Source organism: Mastigoproctus giganteus, chromosome 7 (genome assembly GCF_048544385.1).
Source record: "Mastigoproctus giganteus isolate SK-2022 chromosome 7, ASM4854438v1, whole genome shotgun sequence".
Classification (NCBI taxonomy): Eukaryota; Metazoa; Arthropoda; class Arachnida; order Uropygi; family Thelyphonidae; genus Mastigoproctus; species Mastigoproctus giganteus.
In genome coordinates this window covers 87,688,757-87,715,705 of record NC_143581.1, presented here as the reverse complement: position 1 = coordinate 87,715,705, position 26,949 = coordinate 87,688,757, and the positions used below count along the sequence as shown (strand labels likewise).

Here is a 26,949-nt window from a genome sequence, read left to right as displayed (position 1 = left end):
TTTCTGGGGTCATATGAAATCGCTAGTTTATGACACCCGTGTTGACAATGCTGAGGAGCTGGTTGCAAGAATCGCAGTAGCTGCCGAAGAAATTCGAAATTCGCCTGGAGTATTCCAGAATGTTCGGATGTCCATGCGTCGGAGATGTGAGGCGTACATTGTAGCCCGTGGAAGAAACTTCGAACACTTACTTTAATCCATGTACCTTTTGCTTCTTTTCATGTATTATTAAAACGATTTCTCACTTACGGTCTCTTTTCTTATGGTGCTTCTGTGTACAACACCGCTTCAGGAAAGCATTTCCGACCCCACCTTGCTATATGATTTCGAGTTGTCAGGATGTACCCTACCCCTCTTAGAAGTTCTGAAACGTTTAACTGAAACACCCTGTATAATACATCTGGCAATAACGAATTCATTACTTATCGTGTTATATTTTGTGGAAGTATGTTATTTTCCTTTGTATTAGTTAAACTTAATGATTTACGTGGTAGCTGGAAATTTACCCTTTAAATGTGAATTTTTAAATTATATTAAATGTAAAAATGACTGTTAATTTTCTTAAATTTTTACCTAAAATTACATTTTGCAATTTTAATTTTACATCCACTAATCACGATAATTAATACAGGTTAATGGAATTAATTAGTAGTATTCCAAGTAAATTTTATTTGATGAAGCTGAAAATAGATTTCGCTGGGCTTTTATGTTGAATTTGACGTGTGTGAAAGAGAGAAAGATGAATCGACCATTAATAGCTGAATATCTTTATTTCAGGTAGAACTTTCCTGAAACACAAAGGACGTCACTATGGGGTTGGGGGAACAGTCTTTAAGGGAGCCATCGGTCTTCCTGATAATTATCAAGTAAAGTTTTTAGGGCGTTTCCGTTCGTGTGACATCGGTTTAGTGAAGCTTGCAGAACATATTTACTCTCAGCACAAGGGCTTCCCTGTGGCCTTCGCGGGGGGGGGGGGGGGGTGGGGGGGGAGACAGGCAGGCACAGTACTGGCAGCCGAACAAACTGATGTGAGTTTCACTTTTTCTCTTTTATTTTATTTTATTTATTTATTTTTTTGGCACATCCCAGTCTTAAAACACAGAGAAACGGTTCCAATTTTCAGTTTTTCTAATCTATCTCTAGTCTACAAAACTTTCAGGCATGGCGGAGAAGGGGGGGGATGTAGAGAAACTGTTTGTCCGAATGTATATCTTTAGCTTTTTCTCAAATCATCTTAAACAATCAAAAGAACAAATTATGAGGGTAAAATAAAAGGGTAGAAAAGAGTAGATGGTACAGTTAAAAAAAAAAAAAATGTGGTGCCGATATGCCAGTCTTTCTCGGGATGGCAAAAGTGTGAAAGTACTAGCACACAGACATTGAAAATCCATACGTTCAGAAGAAAACACATCACGGCCTGTCCCTAAAATATACAAGAATTTCTCACTGTACATTATTTCAGTCCCGTCAAGGTAGTGCCATGCTACAACGGATAGTATCTGGTGATCGTTCTGCACTTCGATCACTACAGATTGTGTTTAGAATGTCTGTCTGAATTGTTGCTATGGCTGATAATTTATCACCTTCCGAAAGTTCAGTACTTTCCGGATCCTGCCTCTGGTGATTGTGAGGATTGCAATTATTAGGAGATATAGCGTGTTTCATTGTTTCCTCACCGTCCATGACAGTAGAAACGTCTTCTGGACTACTTGGACTACAGGGGGCGCTACTTTCACCATCTGTTGTGCTATCTGCACATATCAGAAAGCCAACTGGCTGTGTTATAGGAAATAATCGGTAATGGTTTTCCTTAAATAACATTTTCCCGCTGTCCATGATACGATTGCGCGTACCTGTGTCTTCTGCTAAGATGTTCTCGATGCTGAAAGGACTTGGTTTGGTCATAGCTTGACTTCCGCCACTATTCGTCACATTTCCTGCGTAGACTAGTTCTGAAGTTGAAAGGCTGTTACTGTCATCGTCTGCTATGTCGTCGTCGTCGTCCTTATCTGGACTTTCTATATCTATGAATTCACGAGAACTTGAGTTCGAATTGATTCCGTGCTTTAAAGCTTCACTGTCCCTAACCTTGCTCATTATATCACAGACATTAAAGCCCAAAGCCTCTAACAACACAAATGTCTCTGTTCCTAGCAAATCCTTTGGCTCTTTGTGACGATTAGCCAGTCGCAACTCCACTAATGACTGGTGGATGGATTCTGTCATGCTCACTAAATTCACTCCAGGTTTTAATTTGGCTTGCTGTAACCGTTTCGCTTGACGTTCGAGCTGTTTTCTCATTTTCTTTTCCTTTTTGTCACGTTCGCGTTTCTCGATTTCCTCTGGAGGGATGGGGTCCCCACTACATGTCTGCGGGTGGGCGTTGTGCGCTGGTCGACCAGGGCCCTTTTTGGTGTTTTCTCTTTTCCTCCATTTGGCTCTTCTGTTTTGGAACCATACCTGAAACAAAAAATAGCAAATAATAGGAAATTGAGTATGAATAAAATAAGGCTAACACATTATTTGTAAGTGATAAAGCTGCAATGTAAATAATAAACATTACATCATGTAAGACATTTTCATAAAGGTTCTGTTTATCTGTATTTCTTTGTGAATTTGGGTATGCTTATTTCAAATATGACATAAGTTTTTTCAAAGCAGTCAATGATTTATATTATTACACACTCACTATCAAAAAATTAGAAACCGTTTGCAACTGGTGTCAGCAGATAATTAAACGTATACATACTATAAAAATATATAAGTTGTCAATGATATGATAAGTTCCTTGGCATTAGATAAACACTGTTCGATTACCTGGTGGGGGGGGGGTCTTCTTAGTTGATCCAGTCATGGGAAAGACAGGTGATCTTTCCGATTTTCAGAAAGGTGTTATTGTTGGAGCTGCTTAGCAGGAGTCACAATTGAGAAAACAAAGGAACCCACTGGTGTCGAAAGCAACAATCTAAAAAAAGCATACAATGAGTGAAAGGAGAATGTAGCTCTAAAAGGGATAAATACGGTCGAAGATTGACACTCCAAGAACGAGACCGCAGGAATTTAAAACGAATTGCTCGTCAGATATAGGTCATTTTAGCAAATGACTGAAAAATTCAATTTAGGCAAAAGAAAAACTCATTCGAACTATAGGACGGGAGTCAAAGAATCTGATATTTATAGAAAAAGTTATAGAAAGTCCAGCAGAAGTGGCAGACGAGTTGGATAATTACTTTGCAACGATCTTTACAGGACCATTCACTGCACGAGCGATCGGTGTCAAATAGCTAAAACTTCTCTAAATTAAGGTATAAGGTATGTTCGTGTCAGACGGCACCTGGGATTTCTCCCATCTCCGCGTGCGTTCGGATTTCTCCCATCTCCGCGTGGCCCACACGCTTTCAAGTCTCTGGCTTTTCAAGCCAGAGACTTGAAAGTGTGTGGGCCATGTCTGTGCAGTGTGATGTGTTGTGCCCATTGTTTGTCCGGCTTATTGGCCGCCAGGCCCCTAGTGGGGCCCGACATTGCCTATACCTCACCACGTGGAGGCTAGCCGGGTGTGTCCAGAATCATGACAAGTCCTAGCCACTGAAATCCCAAGAAACTAGGTGGCAGGTCCTGCCACCTAGTTTCTTGGGATTTCAGTGGCTAGGACCTAAAAAAAAAAAAAAGCGAAAGAAAAAAATATATATACGCATTTGACGTTAATTCTTAATAAGATTGCTGTTAGCAAATTGCTGGTTGGGGTTGAACTCTACAGAGATGTGTTAAAAGGCCTAATAGGGCGGGCAGAATTTTGTTGTTATTAAATTTAGACGTGTGGGCTATACGTTAGATGAAAGATAAAAGTGGGAGGGAGGGGAGGCTGAAGGCTAGGGGGTAGAAGTAGAAGTAAGGAGTCGATAGAGGAGATGACCCTCGCTAGGCAGTATCGCATGCCCATGCCACACCAGAGGGAAGTTTGGATGGGGGAGACGAAGAAGAGTTATCTCCCCCAGCCATGGATAAGGTATACAGGTAGAGTGGGGAAAGAGGCTGAAGACTGGGGAGGGTGAAAGGCAGAAGCATGGGGACGATAGAGAAGGCGATCCCAGGTGGTCAGTGAGGCAGGCCCATGCCTCACCAGGCGAAGAGATGGGTCGGCAGGGGAGGAAGGAAACAGAGCATGTCTCCTCTCCCTCCCGCCGGGGATAGGGAATTTAAGGTGAATAGGGTAAGGGTACCCCATTCAGCTCGCCATATAGCATTTGGCAACGGAGCTGTTGGTGGTCCTAGTCCGTTCCCAGGAGCGATCGGATCGAAGCGTGATCGTTCATGGGGGTGATTCCCGTTCGTTCTGCAGTTTTTACAGTCAAAAAGTCCGGGTTTGCTTGTCGGCGATTGTGAGGTCTTTCTTGTTTCATTTCCCATCCATGTGGTGTTTGCGTCAATGTTGTTTATAGAGTCATTTCTCATTGATTCGACTTTAGGTCCACTTCAGGGTTTAGTGCCTTGATTATCAGAGGCCATTGGGTTCCAGGCCTCTTCCGCGGGACGATTTCCTTCGAGTTTGTTCATTTCCTTATTGTGTAAGTGGTTGGTTGCGGTTCAGATGTCAGGAGATCTGTGTTGGTTTCGGGTAGATCCAGATCCTTCACTAAGTCATCTTGCTTATTCGGACAATGTGTTGCTTTACTTGAATAGGCTTCTGAGGTGTAATTACAACTATCTTTTTCACTAGATTCATAATCGAATTCTAAAGATTTTTGGAAGGTTAATTGGGGAATGGCAGATATCCATTGTGTGGAGTAATGGAAGATGGTATGTTAATACACTACAGCTGTTCGATTCGCAGACTTTTTAAACCTTATTTTAGAATTTTTTGTATGATATATCCACCATACAGAGGCAGTCATGATAGCTTATAGGCTCTCTCTCCATATTCGAGGTACCCCAAAAGCCGAGTGGACAAACGGCGTTTGAATTGACCATGGTTAAGTCAAACGCGAGGATACTTTTGAATTTACTGTGGTCCAAGCCCGCTTAACTGGTTAATATGGCGATGTTGTATTCTTTCTATTTTGTGTCCCCGACCCTATATGACCGTCCCGGAGTATACACAGAAAATTTTATTTATTTCTACGAATTCACTCCCTACGAAAGATACAGCAATAAAATGGTTATTTTTAAAATTTATTTCAGAAAATTAATCGCTGCTTATATATAAAAAAGCATAGCTTATACTTCGAGCTTTCTCTAGCCAGCATGAATTGATATGTATTATATAAAGGAAAACTGGCTCTTATGTGTTAATTTTTCTTTTTTTTTTAGTTGTGTTACAGATCCAGTGGCGTAACTGTGCCAATGCGGTGCATTGAAAAACTTTTATGGAACTTTAGCAACCGGGATGTTCTGAGATTAATGTGAAAAAAGTAAACTTATCAACTGAAATTTTCTGTACTCGTGGGAAACCATTGGGATTTTATACGGCAGCTATGTGCCTCTGTACCATGGGATCTACGATATCTTCAGTGTTTTTGATTCTTTATCGATTCTTTCAAAGTTTTTAACTATTTGAATTAAATTACATTTATCACTGTAGTGAGGAATAAGATGTTAATTTAAGTTATTATATATTACAATTTGCAAGTTGCATTGTAAATAATTTCGTAGAGTACATTTTACGTTAGGTATTTGTAAATATTAATGTAAAGTAATGTAACCAGAATTTTTCTGTCGCTGGATATTTTTTTTTCTCTAACTGATAAAGGAAAATAAAAAAAACCTGAAACTATCTTTATCTTTCGCGTATCTTAAATGTTGCCACAGAAACAAATATGCTTTTGAGAAATCATCACAGAAGAAACAATGCTATTTTGAGAGTACAAAGAAAATAAAAACGTGACGCATGTGTTTTGAGAAGCTCATTGAGTTTAGCTGTTTCAACAAATCTTTCAGGTTTCTTAATAATATATTATGAATAACCCTAGTCATTAATAATTAATAACTAATAATTACACTACTACCATGGCAGGGTTTTGGTAGTAGCATACACTACTACCAAAACCCTGTCATGAATTTTCTGAATGGAAATGCATCACTGAAAGGTCAGAACATTCTTTGCACGTTTAAGTCAACAACACGGCAGCCATAACATTGTTGCTGATTGTCGAGTTGACTTCTTGTAGTTTTTACATCAACTGTTGTGCTGCATATTAGACAGCAGTGATGATAAGCCTTTGGTAGTAGTGTGGTACAAATTACCAGTTTTCCAACATATAATTATTTCCCTTCTAATTTCATTGCAATCAAATGATAGTATCTGTTTTTAATGGGTGTGACCACACGCCCTAAATACTGCGATAAGTAACTGATTTATATCTTTGAATGTACAGAAACAGTAACCAACCCTTTTTCCTATGGCTTAGTTTTTGGGACCTGCTTAATAATTTATATTATCACTGCCACCATTATTGCTACATCCCATAAGTTCTGCATGCGCCACGCCACCCGGGGCTGAAAGTAAAATTCTTCTGATACTTATCTGAGAGGTGTGTTACTACCTTTCTTTAAGGAGGGTTATTTTCCAAATGTTGGATGATGTCGTTTGAAATTTTTTCTTCTAAATTATTATATAAGAGTGGAAAAATGAACCATACCCGCTATCCACTTGTCAGGAACAGGTAAGATACAGTAGACAGGTCGAGGCAGAGAAGTGAGCTTAGCGACATCCATAGGTGAGTCATTGTAGGATGGCATATAAGCATATCCAAATCAAACTGGTCAAGGAGTTTCTTCAAACTTATGAAATGACTTCAGCCACCGTTCATCTGGGGTGATGACGTCAACACCCTAGGTGAGCGGTGGCTGGTGTAATTACCAAATGGAAACGTCATGGCGCTAATACAGCTGAAAACGTTCGGATACAACCAATATTGACGGAAAGAGAAGAAACGAGGAATTTTTATTCGATGAAAACTCATGAGCGAACCATCCCGTAAATTTTCATCGAATACTCTGAATCAGAAGTTCAAACAGGCCACAGGAACTGATATTAGTTATAAGGACAATTCGCAAGGAGTTGTATACAGTCAGATTTTACAGAGTAGCTGTACAGCAGAAACCAAACATACAGTGACTGTGTCGATTTACTTTGTTCATAACCAATAGTAATTGGCCCTGGAACGTTTTATAGCTGTATAATGGAGTAATGAATTGAGGTACAGAGTTTCCGATCTGAGGGACCGTGTTTGGGTCTAGCGGATGCCGGAGAACATTTATTTACAAGCAGCGTGTGTCCTCCCAATTGTGAAATTTGGCACGGGGGTGGAATTACTCACCGTACGGGATTGTTTATTGTGCTTTGGGCTTGGAGGAGTGATGGTCTTCGTTCCTGGAATAACGAATTATCCAGAATGTTGCCAACATTCTGAAAAATTCATTTCTTCCTACACTGTGGCAGCAGTATGGTGAGGGGAAAATCCCGTTCTGTTTCAGTACGACGATGGTGCATCGTTGAAATAGAAGAACCAGATTTAGGGGATATTCATGTGTTGTTGAGGCGGATCCCAGGGTTTCCCCCATCAGCCGCAGTGGTACATCTTGTTTAGAAGCTTACGCCCAAACCGTCCATTTTTATGTAGTGTGTTGGATGTGTAAGTGTTATGTTTTCGGCCGGTACCTGTCTCTTAGCAGATGGGAAGTAGCAACACCTGGTCACCACGTCCCAACCCCCATCCCCGCCACGTGGAGGCGGGCAGGATCTACTATCACCTGCTGTGGACTAACCCCGGGCAAAAGACCCGAGAGAGCCCAAATTAGGATGAAATGAAAAGGCTATAGAAAGAGGAGTTTGGGAGCTGGAGAGGTAGGAAAGAATAGAAGAGAGGAGGAGGATCAGAGGAACCCTCCAATAGTTAGAAGGTAGAAGAAATAAAGCAAGACTAAAGGATATAGAGGTGTAGAAGTGGACTGACTTCTCATGCTATGGGAAATAATCCCATGGAGGATCCCATCCTAGAAGCTAGGATCAGCAAGATTTTTTGAAATATAATTATGTCTAATCTCTTGTAGACATTGCTCCAAGCACTTATATATATATTTTTTTTTTTTTTTTAACACCAATCACGCTATAAGCAGGCTCCACGTCTTCAGAAGAACACTAAGAATTTACAAACACTAGATACAGGAACACGTTCAATGCCAGCAGGGTATATTTGATTACAATGAGTGTCCAATCATCATCATCATCAACTTCTGATAAAATTATCCGAAATTAGCGAATCTAAGCGCCTATCTTCTTTTGAAAGCACGTGATGCAAAGGTATTCAGTGCTATAAATGCTGCTTGAGATCGGATAAGCGCAGGTTTATTTCCCATTGTGAAGGTATCTGAAACAAGCTGCAATTCACGCCTGTAGTCTTGATAATATTGACAATCGAAAATAATGTGGTCAACATTCTCTTCCTGTCCATAGAGACAAAGCGGGGTAGGAGACAATCCTAATTTGAATAATTTGCTATTAATACTCCTGTAGCCGGAGAATAAAAATGTACCATGCAAACCACAAAGATTCTCTCTTCCTGAACTCCTTCACCAATGGTAAAAACTCTCTGGTCACGGCGCCAAGTTCCGAAGCTGACCAATCTCTTTGCCATTTAGCTACATAAATGGAACAAAGCCTTCTTTTCTCAGATGTTAAAGAAACATCTAGGTCGAGTTGCACATCATCCGAAGTGACAGGTATTGATTTATTCAGGTGATACATCATATATCTGTATTGTATTTCATGGTGTAGGGGTAATTTTCCCAATAACACCTGCAAAGCCATAGTAGAAGTGGTTATACATGCCCGTGACATCAACAGGACGGCAGCACACTGGGCCTGCAGAAGCAGTTTCATAATTGCGGACTTGTTGGCCCGATGTCCCCACGCTCCAGCCGCATAAGCAATGATAGGTAAAAAAACACAATTATAGTATAACCTGAGTGAATGACCTCTCAGGCCCCATTCTTGCCTGGTTACCTGTCTCAATCGGGATAAGAAAGACTTTCATTTCTGTTTCACATATCTTGCATGGCGTAGAAAACTTAAGGCATCATCAAGTTGAATACCTAAATATTTTGCAATGGCAGTATATTTAATTGTCTGTTCTCTATACTTTACAAGTGGCGGTCGTTCTCTATCTAATTTTCTTTTTAATAGCATCTGCGATGTTTTGGTTGTTGAAACTTGCAGTTTGTGAATTGCAGACCAAGTGGAAAGTTTTTGTAAGACGGAGTTAGCTATGTCTTCCATGTTCTTCCTTGAATATCCCCGGACAAGAATGGTAAGATCGTCTGCTTAAGCAATCATCTTTGTTCCTTCAAATTTCTTGGTGAGCCATGAATCAAACACAACATTCCAACACAAGGGACCAAGAATTGATCCCTGTGCGCAACCCCTTGTAACATGTCTAGAGACCTGTTTAGTACCACTCTTAACTATGATAGAGGGCTGGTAAAAATAGCTAGTAAGTAAATTGAAGATTGTTCTAGAAACCCCAGCCTCCCGGAACCTCTCCAGAGCACTGTGTCACCAAAGGGTGTCAAAGGCCTCTTTGAAGTCCACAAACAGGCCAAGAAGGTATTTTGTATCAGTTTCCTTTTGCAAAGTAAGGAGTCTGGCAATTGCATCCTCAGTCCCCTTGCCACGAGTAAAACCAAATTGATCAGGAGATGATAATGCTTTCATGGTGTGAATAACTAATAGCCGATTAGCGATCACTTTTAGCGACAACTGAACTGGAAATTTATTCAACCTATCAACTTCCACAACGACAGATGGAAGTTTGTTCCAACAATTAACCACCCGCTGGCTAAAGGCAAATTTCCGCACATCTATTCTACATCTGTCCTTTCTTAATTTGAATTTATGCCCCCTTAGGTTCGTAATCTGAACAAGTGGAAGGATCCCATCAGAATTCAGCGTGCTGAACCCATTCAAAGCCTTATACACTTCAATCAGATCACAGCGCAGGTGCCTAGTCTCCAGCCACTGCAATTTGCAGAACTTAAGCCTCTCTTGATAAGAGGGTCCCTTCATTCCCCTCACCAATCTTGTTGCCCATCTCTGTACACGCTCAAGTAAATCTACATCCTTCCTAAAATGAGGCCTCCAGACCTGTACGCAGTACTCAAGGCGTGGCCTGACCATTGCCTTATACAGAGGGATAATCACCTCCTTTTCCCTGCTAGCAAAATTCCTATATATCATTGACAAAACCCCATGACCTGCCCTGGCAGCCTGTCTGCATTGCTCAGAAAATTTCATATCTGCTTGCACAATTACTCCCAGGTCTTTTTCATTTTCTACCACCTTAAGTGTAGTACCACACAGTTGGTACGTTTCTCTGGGGTTACTTCTACCCATATGCAGTACTTTGCATTTGTCAAGTTAAACTTCAGTTGCCACTTCTTAGCCCATCTGCCCAAATTATCTCGATCCTGTTGCAGTAGCACACTGCCATTACTGTCATTAACAACCCTGCCAACCTTTGTATCATCTGCAAACTTCGACACTAAGCCTGATATACCTTCATCAATATCATTGATAAATATACAAAACAACAGTGGACCCAACACCGAACCCTGTGGGACTCCACTAATAACATTAGTCCAAGAAGAGCAGCACCCATTGATTACCACCCTCTGTCTTCTCGCACTTAACCATCCTTTTATCCATTGTGGCAACTTACCCTTAATACCATTCTGCTCCAATTTGTACAATAGTCTTCCATGCGCAACAGTGTCAAAAGCTTTCCTGAAATCCAAATATATGATATCAAAATTATTTTCTGCATCCAGTTCCTTTGTAACCACATCATAATATCCTATCAAATTTGTCAGACAAGACTTTCCCTTAACAAACCCATGCTGTGTCTGAATTATTGCTGCAGTCTTGTCTAGATGATCCTGCAATGCATCTTTAACCAGCGACTCCATTATTTTATCCGGAACAGAAGTTAAACTAACTGGTCTGTAATTACTCGTGTCACCCTTCGATCCCCCTTTGTGAATTGGGGATACATTTGCACATCTCCAGTCCGTGGGAAGCTCCCCTGAGTCCAAGGATGCTTTCATAATTATGGCTAAGGGTTTGCTTAGTTGCTTTGCCGCCTCCTTTAATATAACTGGATAGATCCCATCGACCCGAGGTGCTTTTCTTACGTTTAACTTCAACAGTTTATCTTCCACTTTGCTCTCAGTTATTACAAAATCATTAAGTATCCTGCTACAATTTGATAACCTTCTGCCATTTTCAAACCTTAATAATTCCTCACGTGTGAATGTAGATGCAAAATACTCATTCAGTTTGTTTGCTATCTGAGCAGGATCATCAACAGTCGAACCATCGATGTCAAGTGGACCAATCAGATTCATCCCCTTCCTTTTAGAGTTTATATAAGTAAAGAAATCCTTGCTGTTTTTCTTAGCATCTTTTGCCAAGGATATCTCGTAATCTGCCTTCGCCTGCCGAACCTCCTTTGTGACCTGATTACAGATTAACTTGTATCTTCCATAGGCTTCTGTGTCACTTGATAATTTATATGCGTCCCATGCATTTTTCTTCTCTGTTACGAGTCTCATTAGTTCATTTGACAACCATTTAGGCCTAAACCTTGAACAATATTTCTTAATAGGTATGAAACTTTTAGTAGCTTCCACGATTAATTCCTTGAATGCTTCCCACTTAGAATTTACTGTTGGTAACATCGTAAGTTAATCCCACTGTACAGAATTTAAAAACTGTCGGGGACCACTGTACTCGGCTTTACGGAAGCAAAAACCCTTTCCTTTACCCCTGATGGTAATTAAATCTTTAAGTAAATCCCACGTCAGTACACTGTGATCACTGCCACCTAGTGGTTCTTTTATCTGCAAATTCCTAATACATGAATGATAACCAGATCAAGAGTATTACTTTCTCTGGTTGCCTCTCGAACATGCTGCTGCAGAAAACAATCATCCAATAAATCCACAAATGTCTGACTAGTGTGTGAGTTCCCAACCCACAAGTTCCAGTCAATATCTGAGAAGTTAAAATCCCCCATTATAAGACATTCCGATTTACTAGCCCACTCTATTTCTCTGTACAATTGTTCATTGTACTCATTCGAGTCATTAGGCCTATAACACACTCCTACTCTTATTTTTCCTTTCGCAGTGCTTATGTCACACCGAACTGACTCAACAATGCACTGTTCATCTATATCAACTGGGTGCACTTCTTTTGATTTTATGTTTTTCTTAATTAACAGCATAATACCTCCTTCCTTCCTGTCCTGTCTATCCTTTCTGTACACATTGTACTCCCCAAATTCCAGTTCTGCATTCCTTATATCTTTGTGACACCACGTCTCTGCTATCCCAACAATATCCGCCTTTGATGTCTTGACCAACACTTCAAATTCATCAAATTTATTTACTATACTTCTAGCATTGGTATACATGCACCTATTCTTTAAGGAGTATCTTAAGATTTGCAATTTTCCAGGTTTTAGGAAAAATTCCACGTTGCAGACAAGAATTAAACAGCTTGAGAATAAAAGGAGAAACAACTTTCCAGGCTCTTTTGAGGACGTCCACTTCAAGACCATCAAAACCGGGACATTTCTCAGAGCGCATTGAATTTATTGCATTATCTACCTCTTCAAATATGAAAGAGGCTCTTCAAACTGTCCAATATAAGTCGAATTTTTAGATTTATTTTTCACCTGTTCCGGGAGCTCACACGTTCCATCGTCCTGGTGTATGATCACATCAAGAATTCTATTAATAGTAGACGTCCATGAAAGGGTGTCCTGATTGTAGTTTTAACTGAAGCAAACACCTCTCCAGGTGTGATCTTGTTACTCAATAACTTGTACACTAGTCCCCAGGGATCAGCATTTCCCTGGGAACTCACCATACTTTCCCACGAAGCCTTTTTCTGTCTATATATCTCTTGACGTTGCCGTCGAGCTTGCTTATATTTATTTTGCAACACCAGTATTTCCAGAGATGAACGGGTTCTATCCCTTTTTGCTGTCTGAAATTCACTTCATGTTCGCCTAGTTAGCGATTTTAGGTTCGATAAAACTGGTGACCACCAGGGCACATGATAAGATTTCCTCTTCCTAAAACTCTTCGATTTGTCACACGATGTAGTATATTGTCCTGAATTAAATTTACCTGGTTGTCAACAGAAAGAGTTTCCATGATGTTCAGCTGGTCCGATGAAAGAGACTCCATGAGGGAACTATCTAAAATTTGCCATTTGGCCGATTGTGTATGATACCTAGGGTTATCAGTTGTATCCGATCAGGTTCTAGAGATGTCAGCACCCAAACAGAAGGTGATTACGTTATGGTCGCTAGTGGACCAGCTTGTGTGTAATTTCCAATCACTAATCTTAGAGGCAATGGACGAGGTAACAAGAGACACATCGATGTAGGAATGTCCTTGAGGGGTTACACAAGTCGGAGGATGTCCAGAAGTATTAAGAATTCTTAAACGTTGTGAAAGAATAAGGTCCTCCAGCAACTCTCCTTTTTGATTTGTGGGCTGTTCCACAAGGTGGACTCTGCATTCGCATCCATCAAAACAATGACCTGTTTATCCGTAAGAGATCGTAATGTTGTATCCAGATGATCGACGAAAGGTTGAATGGAATCCTGGTACGGTGAGCGCTGGAAATAAAGCGACACAATATAAATCTGGCCAAACGAACCCTCCAAGCAAACACACACAGCATGCATGGAACACAGACTAGGAATCTTTGTTACCGTTAGGGTTGGATCTGTAATCACGATTGAGGCCAGATCCATCGTGGAGCATTTCCGCCAGTCCCTACTGTGATAGGGTTGGACTGTATAATCCCATAACGAATGGGTAGACCTTTAACAAAATCTTGATTTGAATAAGATTCTCGAAGAGCAAGAACCTGAATGGAATGCTCTTGAGCAATAGTGGTTCGGTCATTCATAACTGAAATTGACCGCTGGCAATTCAGTTGTAAGAATTTAAGTTTGGGGTAATTTGAACTTGAAGCTGTACCTGTTGATGGTGTCCTATCCATAAGAGGTCTTTGACCTAATCATATCAATAGCTTTTAAATACTCAGGACATTTCGAATCCCTAAATGAATGCGCACAGTTCCTTTTCCTCTCTTACAATTTGGACACTGATGGATTATTTTTATTTGGGCAGTCACCAAAATTATGACCCATAAGACCACAATGCCTACAGGTTTTCTGCTCCTGAGTACAAACTCTTGCAGAGTGGCCATATCCCAGGCATTTAAAACACCTGGGAACAATGGTGTAATCTTTCACTGTGTGTGAGGTCCAACCGAGATATACCCTGCGAACAGATAAAAGAATCTTGCGAATATTTCTTGAGACCTCAAGAATCCAATTCACACTTGAGTTATTTGGTTTAGGCTTCGCAGAAAAACACGGCTTTATTTGTTCTTTGACCTCCTGAAGTGTGAAACCGTGATCTTTCAAGTTCTTGTGAAAGATGTCGTCCACTATATCATCTATCTTTACGTCTTTGTGTATGTCATATATTGCGACAGTAGGGCCTAATTTCCTAGGCGTCTCCGGCTGAGGTTTAGGGCAGTGTACGTTAGGGTTCGGTTGTTATAGGTATATCTGTATCTCCCATCTCTGTTAATGGAATTGCTGTCTCCCGCCAGAAAGTTGTTTTATCAAGTCCCGCAGCCCAGTTTCATAAGTTACGCGGACAAGGTTGGGAGACACTGATCTGGATGATTATTCCGATATGCCAGAGAAAGTACATGGGAATATTAATATCCTCGCCATCGTTCTCACAAAGGATCCAAATTATGAGTGTTTCATCATGCTTTTACCACTGGAAGTTTGCCAGGAGTATGCTCAGTTTTTATGAAAACCTGGTCATCATAGTTACTTCATTCCTATCCGACATCACAATTGGTTGCTGTGCTATATCCGAGGGGGTATCAAAAAGTTTGTACCCTTACCTAGAAATAATAGCCCTAGAAAGGTGAAACTTCACAGCAACTTTAATTCTTTTCCATGTACTCTCCATGTATAGTAACATATTTTTCTCATTTATGGACCAGTTGTTTACGGTAGTCCAGAGTGGAAATATCATGCGATTTGATTTTCGGCCCGCCAAGTTTGGGCCCCTAATCGAGTGTTCATTTAAGCAACTAACTGAACGGTCATCCAGTTAGTCGGCTGACCTACCTCAGGATCCAGTATTGGAGCGCATAGTATCTGCTGAACAGTGTTTTTTGAGCCGAAGAAGAAATAGAAACATACAGTGGGATCGGAAAGCGACATCTGGATATGTTTTATCATTATTTTGGATCCCCCTTACTCCCAATAGCTCCTTCGATCCTCAACTGGTTGTCTTTAAGTATAAACAAGAAATTTATATAGTATCTTGATCTTCTCATCAACCCTCCTGCAAATAGAGCTAGGTGCATGGTTGGTATTGGTGTTGCTGTACCTTTTGTAATACTATGTTATAACACAGTATTACAAAACATAATATTAACATAGGAAACGATGATACGTGACCACATGATATAGGTATTGTTGATGCCTTTATAAGCACTTTTACAAACAAAAAAGTTTTTTTTTTTTAGTTGTTATCGAATCGGCTTCTGTGGTTATAATGCACCTCCCAAAGTTTTTGCATTTTACTCTGATCCAAGCCCGAGGCAGGATTCGAACCCGCGACCTTTGGGTTGCCAGGCAGGTACTTTACCCACTTGGCTAGCCCGGTCGGCTTACAAACAAGTGTCGATATTCTGCTTGTTAGGCGCTTATTATGTAATAGCATATATGCATAATACGCCTACTGTCTCTTCACTATGTCCATCCGTCTGTTCGCATGTTACCACTCGACTTCCAGTTGACTGATTTTCATGGAATTTTATATTTGGGCCAATTAAAAAGATTTATCGTACCATTCCAAATTTCATTAAAATCTAAATCAATAGAAATCCGGAAATTATTATTATTTTTTTTTTCGTCCACATGTAATAACTCTGGATGAATTTTCACAAAATATTATATTTGACTCTTTTGGAATGATTTGTCTTATCATCCCAATTACATTAAAAAACAGACAACAGAAATCTGGAAATAATTATTTCTTTTTCCATCCGTTCGCATGTAATAACTCCCCTCTCAAGTGGATGGATTTCCATGAAATTTTATATTTGGCTTTTTTTTTTAGAACGATTTGTCGAGTGTTATATTCAAATAATATGTGAATCTAGGCTGGATCAGTTGTATAACCATATATCCCCAATCTTGATGGGGGATATAAAAAGGAGTGTTGCTCTTTAATGACCCTGTTCAGTAGGCTGCGAGTAGCAAAAGGTGTACAATAAAAATATATATTATAAATATTCATATATTTTTTTATCTTAAGTTAACAATTTAACGAAACTTTCTCCTCTCCCTGTTTTTCTCTATTAGGGCCTGGATGTTTTGCATGCGGTACACTTCCCCCCTCCCCTCTTGCCCTTGCAAACTTTATGCCCCCTTGCCTCAAAAATTTTGCTGCGAGTTGAAGTAAATTCCATTCACTTTAATGGTAACCAGTGTTTATGTGTGTCGCGAGTATTGCATGTTTTGACTACAAGTGAAAAAAGTTTGAGAACTTGTTAGTCTTATCCTTTTTACATCAAAGTTTGCCGCCGAACACTTTTATAAATCTGAATTTCCCGTTGAACCCTAAATCTTTAAAACCCGTACGAATTAAAAATAGTAATACATGCCAACATATTAAATAAAAAAAAAAACCGCTCTAGACAATTCCGATAATAAAACACACACACACACACACACACACACTTCTGCTTTTTTTAAGGGTCATCTGCCATTTCTAAACAATTGAGAATACTCATTAAAAATACCAGCTTTGAAAACCTATACCCTAGACCAGTGCTATTCAATGGGTGGGCGGTCCACCCTTGGGTGAATAACTGACGAAGGATAGATGGATGAGTTGATGAAATCAGCCTTCTCTCTCTCTCTCTGGGGTGGGATAGGATCCTTTTATTTTAAAGTGCACTAGTAGCATTTAAATCTTTTTTTTCACCTGCTTTCAAATAACTAATGTAAAATAATGAACAAATTTTTACTGCAATTATGCATAAAGGATCGTGATTCGTAATAGAGCTTTTTATGACGCATTTCATTATAAAATGTATTGCCATTTCCAGACCGTGTTTACTTGATGGGTATCCAGATTTCATGGCACAGTAGTACATAAGGTTTCATGCCCGTCTTCAATTTATTTTAAGACCAGTGGACACCTACGCCCATTCCCGAAATTAAGATTATCCCCAATCCCATTTTTACCCCAATTCAGGCAATTGGTAGGTAAGTATTCTTAATTACGTGGAGAACGTAGATGGCCTTAAAAAAGGTTAAATAGTGATACTAAATAACCAATAGATTGATGCCTCATCAATAGACGATATCATCGCACTAACAACAGGAAGAAATAGAAGCCATCACTCACTTAGGATGAAGCTATCAAACTTGGACTCCCTAAAAGGAATGTTCCCATGTAACACAATTGAACACTTCAACACCTTCTCCGTTGATCCGGTAAAGTTTGAAGTCAATAAAACCTACAGAAACCAAATTATAGACCAAAACTGGATATGTTACATGAAGGTAATATCGAACCTCCTCTTTCCAACCTGGAGGGAAAGCATCATCTAGTTGGAAAATGAATTCATAGGTAAGACAACTAACAATGTGATACCACAAACATATGTAGGTAATTGATTGATGGCAGGTTCATTAAAAAAAAAAAAAAAAAAAAAATCCTACCACAAGTCATGTTTATCTCTGGAACATGAGCATTTTTGTAATCGAATTGTTCCTTATGAACGTGGAATCTGCAGTTCAGGCTACACGTGCTTAAGGATTTCTGAGGATTAGGCGCAAGTGGTTGGTTCCACATCGTAGGCATTTTCGTTTGCACGCAATGATTCTGTTACACTTCCAGTCTCAATCAATTCCTTAGGCCGTCCACGTGTCGATGGTCTACATGTTGGTATTTTGTTCGAAATCTGTGCTTCATCTGGAAGTCTGATTTAGTTTCAGTGAACCATAATATGCATTATGCCTTCTCCGGGGGGGGGGTCATCATTTTAATTTGTTGGGTTTTGGGTTTGCTCAGTTACTGCGATTACCTGGAAGTGAAGAAAAGAATCTGTCGTGATAAACTTTTAATTGTTTTACAATATGCAAGAAATCCGCGTTAAAATATACACCCCCATTCAAGTTATATTCATTCCAAGTTGGAATACATATAAGGTTTCATGTAGGACGCTGTATATTTTAAGTTTTGAAAAACGGCATTTGGCACCTTTTTCAAGCTCAGGCAGGAATTTTTTTATTTATTTTAATTACTTTGTTTTTAACAGTATTTCGATCGAATCACAAAATGCGAATCCATTTATAGCAGGAGAGTGTTACTCTGCAACAACAACAAAAAAAAATACTTAAGTGAATATAAACTTGCTATAAAAAAAGTAAAAATAAAAAATAAATAAATACTGTAAATAAAATAAACGAATGAAAGCATAGCATGAAAGAAAATAAATCAAAGCTACATACACGCTTTTGGAGAATAGTTAAAATGGGCCTCTCCTCAGTGCTAAAATTGTTTTCTGTATGCATATTGCAAGTTAAATAAACTACAGGCCTCCGTAGCCGAGTGGGCAGGAGCGGGAGTGCAGTAGCACACGCTCTTTGAGTAGACCGGGGTTCAAGCCCCTGACTGCTGAATACGGTCGATCTGCCAACCCGCACTGGACCAGCGTGGCAGATTATGGTCCATTTCCCTCAACATGAATTGTTGAGGAGGCTTCCATCCTGCAGTGGGTTGATAATGGCTGCACTTTACTTTTTTACTTTCAAAAATAAGAGGATATTTTAACCACACACTAAAGAAATGTAGGATTGCAGCATAGATGCATTAATTTCAATTTTTTTGTAAGATCGTTCCATGGGCCGTATTGTGGATAGGAAAGAGGAGAATCCTCATTTAGTCCCCCCTGATTTTAGACTAACTTTTGACATTATTTCATGCCTTTTTAATGAGTTTTCACTGAAAGACTCCGGCCTTCATGACAACATGCGTGCAAGCCCCTATCTCCCGAAAATGTCTGGCGACGCCCACTACTGTTTACACTCTTTGTCGAACTCTGATATGTAATATCCTTCGTGACGGAAATTTTATAATAAGATTCAATTGTTTAAAACCTGTACAAAAGTAAAACTATTGGATATACAGTATTGCTTTGGAATCAAGACCATACGTATGATACCAATTTAAAAATGCCACGGTGAAGGAGTGATACGCACGCAACATGCACACTCACTAACTCCTAGTCACAGACCAGCTTTGAAATTTCCTTCCATGACTAATTGCACAAAGGTTATTGGGGCAACACGTTTTCGAGTGGGCTGTGCCTATAGTGGCGTCCGCTCTCGATTATCCAGTTAGATGACCCCGGGAAAGGGGGAAAGTATAAGGAAAAGGGAGGAAAAACTGTTTCGTCACTTATAAAATTCTCTCGCAATTAATCAGTCTCTGATAGCGTATGATTAATCATCGTTGATGAGAAGGTGGGTCTTCATCTGGGTTTGGATAAAGACATAATAGTGGCAGGTTGCAGGACTATAAACCAACTGGGGGTAAAAAAGGGGAAGCAGTCGTACCTCCTTTCAGCATCTTGAATACCATAAAGAATAGGTAACAGGGATTGCGCTAGGCCGGGTAGGAGTTGCGTGTGAACACCCAAAACAGGTAGGGTGCACGAAAACACGAATATACTACCACCCTCCCCTCCTCCATGATCGCTGTTACAGAACTCTCGAGACAAGCCCTGTGGACTATGGCGTTTGCATCAGAACTGCGACAGCTTTCCTCCCTCGTAATTTCGGCTCTCAGCAGGCGGCGAGCATTCGCCGCTAATCGCACCTCCGGTGTCCGTAATGAGGGATATCTGGCGGTGATGGATGGGCCAGTACCGGGGGCCCTGGTTACGGATGACACAATTAATAAACATATCAAGGCACTGACGAGATCAAGCAAGGCGGCCACTAAAGCAGATTCTGATTCCCCCCCTCCTTCTTCATGAACACCTGGGAAAGGGCGGAGCTGGGCCCAGAATCTCGCGAAAATGAACGCAGCACAACGAATTACGTCCTGCGGAAACGAACTCTGCATGCAACAATGCAGGGGCGTTGCGAACGCACCGAAACCGCTGTGTTGAAGCGAGGTGATTTGCATACGGCCACACGAGACTTACAGGAAACGTAGCGTAGAATTGGCATGCGTGAAGGGTCCCTCAAAAATCCCCCCCCCCCCCCTTCTTTTCTACTTGTAATATGTAATTTGCAGCGAGGATGACGGGAAATATGATAGAAATGGTTACAAAAACTAAATAGCATATCAACGACTTCTTCGACTACTTCATAGAGAAGGTGAACATCAGAAGCCGCACATTCAAAGGCAAAGCTCTGCTAGGCGTCTTTTACTTCCCTTCTTCTCCCCTCCAACCGTCCCTACCGTTTTTTATTTGTGCTCGGAGTTGAGGTCACACTGTAATTACTTGAAAGGTAATTAGTACTTCTTTCAGCGTGACATGTCTCCCGCTAAGATAACGAAAGAACTGATGTACACGACTGTCGCCATACTTCGTAATAGCGAGGAAGTTTGAGGGGAAAAAAATCATAATGAACACTGCCGACATTTTTTTTTTCGTGGAATAAGTAAATGCGATAAAAAAACAAGTTTATAGATTATCCATTCTCGTAATTTATGGCGGCAGGAAACTTTGCGTTTTTCTCTTTAAGTGGGAGGGAAGTTAACGTTTAGGTGAGGAGAGGGGAAAAAAAAAAAAAAAAAAAAAAGAAAGAAAGAAAAAATAAAAAGTCGCCAAAGATGACAAGCGTGTTCTCTGAAATCACTTGAAAACACCAGGGGAAAATAATAATAATAATAATTGAACGAAGATGTATTTCTTCATACACTTCGAAGTAAGTGCGTGCGTTGTACAGTGCCTTGTTACGCCAAGCATTTTCTGCGCATTCCATTATTAACAGAATAATTTTAAGTACATTATGTGAGGGTCCCTCCAGACATTTACAAATGTTCTTACAGTGGCAAAGTTCTGATTTACTTACCTGTTATTCATCTCCAGTGGTATTCCAGGAGGCATTCAAAATAATTTTAATTTTACTTATATTCGTGCATCCTTTTATTCGGGGGAACTTTGGGCACCTCTTCTGCCAGAACACCGCTGAATTAATAAGACATGTACCAATACAGAATCAGTTTGATTACTTTCGCCTTGTAATTACAACACGAGAGACTCTTCAAAGTGAATTCGCAGTTGGAGTTCATTATAGGCTGGTTTTAAAAGCGGAAAATATTAAGAAAAACGAGAACAAATATTACAGAACGTGAAATCGGAATTGAGACATTCGGATTTCAGGAGGCTGGGGTCTGAGAAAGGTTTCCGGCAAGGTTCTCGAAACGTTACCTTAATGTATGATGATGTAGTTAATAGCTGAATAAACTATCGTAATATTCACGTCTATCGAACATTATACAATCATTCTTGCTAGTTCTGATATTCGGACACCATGATTAATATTTTGGAGAACTTATTTAAAAAAGGCTTATCAACCGGAATGGCGTTCAGGCCGAATACCGCTGTATGGATTATTTCTGGAGTTCTTATATTTAATGTTATTCAACTTATCGCAAATCTAAAATGTGTTCCCCTTTTCTAATGACATAAATTGAGTTTTTACGCGGTCCCACATGCAAATTAATTTTAAGCTGAATTGCATTAAACGCAGTCTTCGTAATGCCATGGGAGTGGGAATGCAATAGGAGTGCGCTAGTTGCGACGCATTGAGCTCCGACAAAGAAGTTTCTTAAATGACATATTATAGCCATAACAAAATTAAGGGTGGTCCCAAAACTGATCATCACCGGGTTCCCGGATACCACCGTGCGGACTTAGTCTTTGCAGCTTCTTTAGGTATTGTAGAAAGAATGTAACAAAAACCTCAAATCATTTAAGCACCCCTTCCCCTCCCCAACACACCCAAAATTTTTATTTTTATTATGGGTTGATTGCTAAGTTCCTGGCAATTCTGAAGGCTGGCAACTGACCTAATGAGCAATGACATAATGAGCAACAGCTGTTAATTACGTCGCAGAAGGACTGCAGCTATTACTTTTGTTCATTGGATGTATAGTACAGTCCACCGTTGTGTCGGGTACCGCGGGTTACCCGCAATGCGGTTCGGGTCTCAGATAATTTTGTGGCTCGTGGGTTTGGTGCGGTTTCAGTTTTTTTATAAGTAATTCATTGCCACACTACACCAGCGGGATATAATAAGGGTAATTACTAGTTCGTGTGACAAGGTAGTAAGAAAGAAGAACCTTGCTCCTGGTGGTGCCAGAAACTTCAACTACTCCGCAGGGAGGTGAACTCAAGGCGAAAGGCCTTCCAGCAAGCGCGACGATCTTAGCCCGCCCCTGAAGTTGAAGCCCTCAGGCAACTGTATAGGGAAGAGCCAGGAACATGTACACATCAAAAATAAGGACGTGTAAGCAACAATCCTGGGAGGCATTGGTATCTGCCTCAAGGAACACTGACCCATGGGAGTGTGGTGTATAAAGTCACCACCAACAAACTCCCTAAAGGTGAGATTGTTACTTCTACTAGGTCTCCACGGGGCTCAATGACTACCTCCTGGGAACAACCTACTGGTAACATCCAGGACGTTACCTACTGGTAACATCCTGGATGTGACGTTCCAAAAGCCGCCAGCTTCTTCTACTGTGGAACAGCTCAAACTATGTCACGAGAATGACCACTATGATATGTCTAACCTGGAGCCCCCATTTAGCGTTGATGAGCTACACGCTGCAAGTGTTCTGATGAGGGATAGAAAATGCCCGGGACCGGACCTGTTGGAGCCTGAAATAATCAAAAAGACCGTCGAGTACACCCCCGAGGTCATTTTAAATCTCCTCAACTGCTGTTTGCAAGCGGGAATATTCCCAAGCAATTGGAAAATAGCCAACTTGAAATTCATCCTTAAGAAACCCACAAAACATTCAGAGTTACCAGAATCATACTACTCAATCGCACTTCTTCCAGTCCTTAGTAAACTATTCGAAAGATTACTCCACAACAGAATTTTACAGCACTACGATGGTACCAACTTGCCTTTACCAAAACAATATGGGTTTAGACATGGTTCCTCCACGGTTGATGCCTTGCAGAATCTTCTTATAGTGGCTGCTGACACAGACAAGAAGTATTTCTTGATTATTGCTATCGACTTCGTTGGGACATTCGACTCACTTTGGTCGCCGAGCGTCCTTGGCAGGCTTCGCAGAGCTTCCATTCCTAAAAATATTTATAAGATCATCAAATCATATCTCTGTAACAGAACTGTCGTAGTTAATGCTCCATATCAGAAAGTCTCCAGAAATGTTTTCCGCGGCTGCCCGCAGGGTTAGCTGTTGGGACCTTTATTATGGAATATTGTTTTGGATGACTTCCTCAACATTGATCTGGGAGAGGTCAAATCTCAGGCATATGCTGATGATATTATGATCGCTGTGGCCGTGGACTCCAGAACCGGCCTTGAGACACTTGCTAATCATGCCCTTTGCATTCTCAAAAACTGGGCAAAAGAGAATAACCTTCAAATATCTCCAACCAAAACTAACTCTATACTCTTGAAAAGCGAAAAACTCTTGAAAAACTGTCAACGCAAATGAAGTACCTTGGAGTAATGCTTGATACCAAGCTCTTGTTGCCAGGGTCTCTCGCAGGGACTGGAGCTTTATACGACGAACCCCTCTCATTATTCTATAAGGCCGTGCTTATACCGATCTTCACTTATGCCTCAAGAATCTGGTTCACCAAAGCAGTTATGACCTCCAACAGGAAAATAGTGGATACCATTCAGCGGTCCATTCTGCTTGTTATTACTCGCGCTTGCTGTACGGTCAGCACCCATGCTCTTCAGCTTCTGACAGGTGCTCTGCCCCTTGATTTGGAGGTGGTACGAAGGGGATTGCTATACCGGCTCTCAAAAGGAGTTTCACATACCATCCTCAACTACACAACCAAACTGGCCAATGGATGTAAGAAAGAGAAGCAACGCTTACTTAACCACCTGCAGCAGGAATGGCAGAGCAGGTGGTCTAACTTTACAAAGGGTGGAATCACCCGGAAATTCTTGCCGATTATAAAAATGATCTTCCCCATGGTTCTCACCTGGTTTGTACACAACTTACCTACTTACTGGCCATGGATCCATTAAAGCCAAACTGATATCACTGGGCATCATTGAAGATCCATCTTGTGCTTGTGGGGGGGGTTAGAAAGCTGGCACCATCTTATGTATGATTGTCCTCTGTACGAGGACCTTCGTTCTATATAAATCACGTACTTATCCAGAAATCAGGAATTCCACCTATTGGATAATATAGAAGAGTATACAGCGTTTGCAAATTTTGCCCAGGAGTTCTTTGCAAGACGAAGAAACAATCCTGTCAACCATCCTAGGAACATACTGTCGATGAGTAATCACTGAATAGTGAATAATATACACCAAACTGCTGATATTGAGACCTACCAATTGTGACAAACACCTTGGAGGAGTTTAAATACCTTGATGTGATTAAAACCTATAAACAAGACGCGTACTGAGTAAATATCGATGTAAAGTAACTGTTGAATTCACCTGCAACTTCAGCTGGGGTATCTTATACCATCACTTCCATTACCTAAGAGTTCAATTTGGTTTGTTCTTCTCTTCTTTGCATTTATATATGTGAAGAATTCCTTTACCCCTCCCTCTTTGCTCTTTTTGCCAGCGATTTCTTATAATCTGCCTTTGCCAGCCTGACGTTGTCTGTGACACTATTACAGATCAATTTGTAGCTGTTATAGGCTTCAGTACTTTTTATTGCTGTGTAACTTTTCCATGCTGTCATTTTCTGCTCAAGTAATCTGGTAACTTCATTATTCATCCACCTTGGAATCCTCCTCATGGAGTATTTTTTTTAATGGTATAATACGCATTCAAGGCTTCTGTGATTAATGTTTTAAAGGTATACCATAGATCAATTGTATTCGCTCTCTGTGAGATATTTAAGTAAATTGTTATTGTGTTGACTTATATGGATTGTTAGTGTTGATTTATGTTAATTAATGTTGCGTTGATTTTTGTCAATTGTTATTTACAAGATTTATGTCAATTGTTATTTACAAGATTTATGTCAATTGTTATTATAAAGATTGGTTTCTGTGAAACACAAGGTTTATGAGAATCATTTAGTATCTATCTCATTGTGCTTGTCGACAGGTTTGAAAATTCTAGCGGACAGACTAGACAGGGTTGCTAATTGTCCATTGTATGTTACATATTGTTTTCTTGGCTCTCAGGAATTCAGAGGCTCTGAGCATATTTAAAAAAAGTATTGTATATATCTGTTTAATATAATAATTACTGTTTCTCGCTGTGGTAGTGAGGATAATTTGTGGAAGTTCTTCACTAGTAATTCACTTGTCGACACCCACTGGTATTGCACTACATCCGGTGGGTGCGGGACTTGTGCATTCGGCACAAATACATAACGTAAACCCGGGCCTAGAGAAGGGCACCGGGCAGCAGCTGTCTTATGTTAGGCTAGATTTATTGAGGTTCTACGCCAAAGCAGATGAACTAGGTGGAGATGGGCTTTTGCCTAGGAGCCGTACGCAGTGCACCAGGAGGTCAAATACAGTATAATGTCTTATATATGTGTATCGAGAATGTTAATGTATATAAAATTTGTAAATATATCTTCATGTAAGTATTGTGTATATATATATGTAATAATTGTGTGTACAAATAAATGGAAAAAAAATGTGAGATATCTACCCAGTTAATAGAGGCCATGTAGCACCTTAAGCCGTCGTAATTTCCTTTCCTGAAATTATAACCCATTCCTTTGCCTTTTAGCTATTGCTACTCGTACCTCTCTTTTCATCGTCCACCGTAGAACTCCGTTCGTGATCACTTCCTGCTACTGGTTCCTGTACTGTCAGCCCTATTATGTCATCTGGTTCATGGGTGATGATGAGGTCTAGAGTATTCTTTTCCCTAGTACTTTTCCTGACTTGTTGATACAAATAGCAATCATCTAGTTAATTTAAAATTTTTTTGGCCCCCATGTGGAGTTTCCCTCCCATTTTCTCCAATCAATTAGGGGCAAACTGAAATCGCCCATAAGAAGACATTTACTCTTACTTGCCCATTCCATTTGCATGTAGAGGCTCTCATCATAATCTTCACAATCACCTGGCCTGTAGATTACTCCTACTCTCATTATACCTTTGCTTCCAACTATCTCACAGCATACAGATTCTGTACTAGCATGCAAAACGTCTAAATCCGGGAAAGCTTTCGTCGCGCTCAGGCTGCTTTTGATAAGAAGCATGACTCCCCCCCCCCCCCTTCTGTCTTCCCTATCCTTCCTAAATACATTATACATACCGTACTGAAACTCGTCATCCCCTATCTCTGGGTGGCACCACATTTCCGTAAGCCCCATTATGTCAGCGTTACTTGTCCTAACCAGCAGTTCGAATTCACTCATTTTATTGACGACGACGACACTTCTGACATTACTGTATAAACAATTAAGACTTAGTGTTCTTGTATAGTAAACTACACTGACACACATCCCTTAAAGTTATTTAAGCTCGCTTCCCGCTCATTTGAAACATTTCTGCCCTCAAAACATCTTGCTAATATGTTCTGTTGCGGTAACGAACAAGAACTCTTTGAGGTATGTGCAAGCGATAATTTGACCAATATTATCAGATGAACGCGTATC

At 40.3% G+C, this 26,949-nt stretch overlaps 1 protein-coding gene across 1 annotated transcript in view; it reads right to left on the bottom strand.

The window, feature by feature from the left end:
- Positions 1-1,345: 1,345 nt before the first annotated feature.
- The window catches only part of LOC150083049 (uncharacterized), a 396,000-nt gene continuing 370,396 nt past the window's right edge, over positions 1,346-26,949 (bottom strand). Inside the window, exon 3 of the mRNA XM_090376995.1 lies at positions 1,346-2,460. Within this exon, the coding sequence (XP_090233121.1) occupies positions 1,468-2,460 (993 nt within the window). The 3' untranslated portion in view covers positions 1,346-1,467. The remainder of the gene's footprint in view (positions 2,461-26,949) is intronic.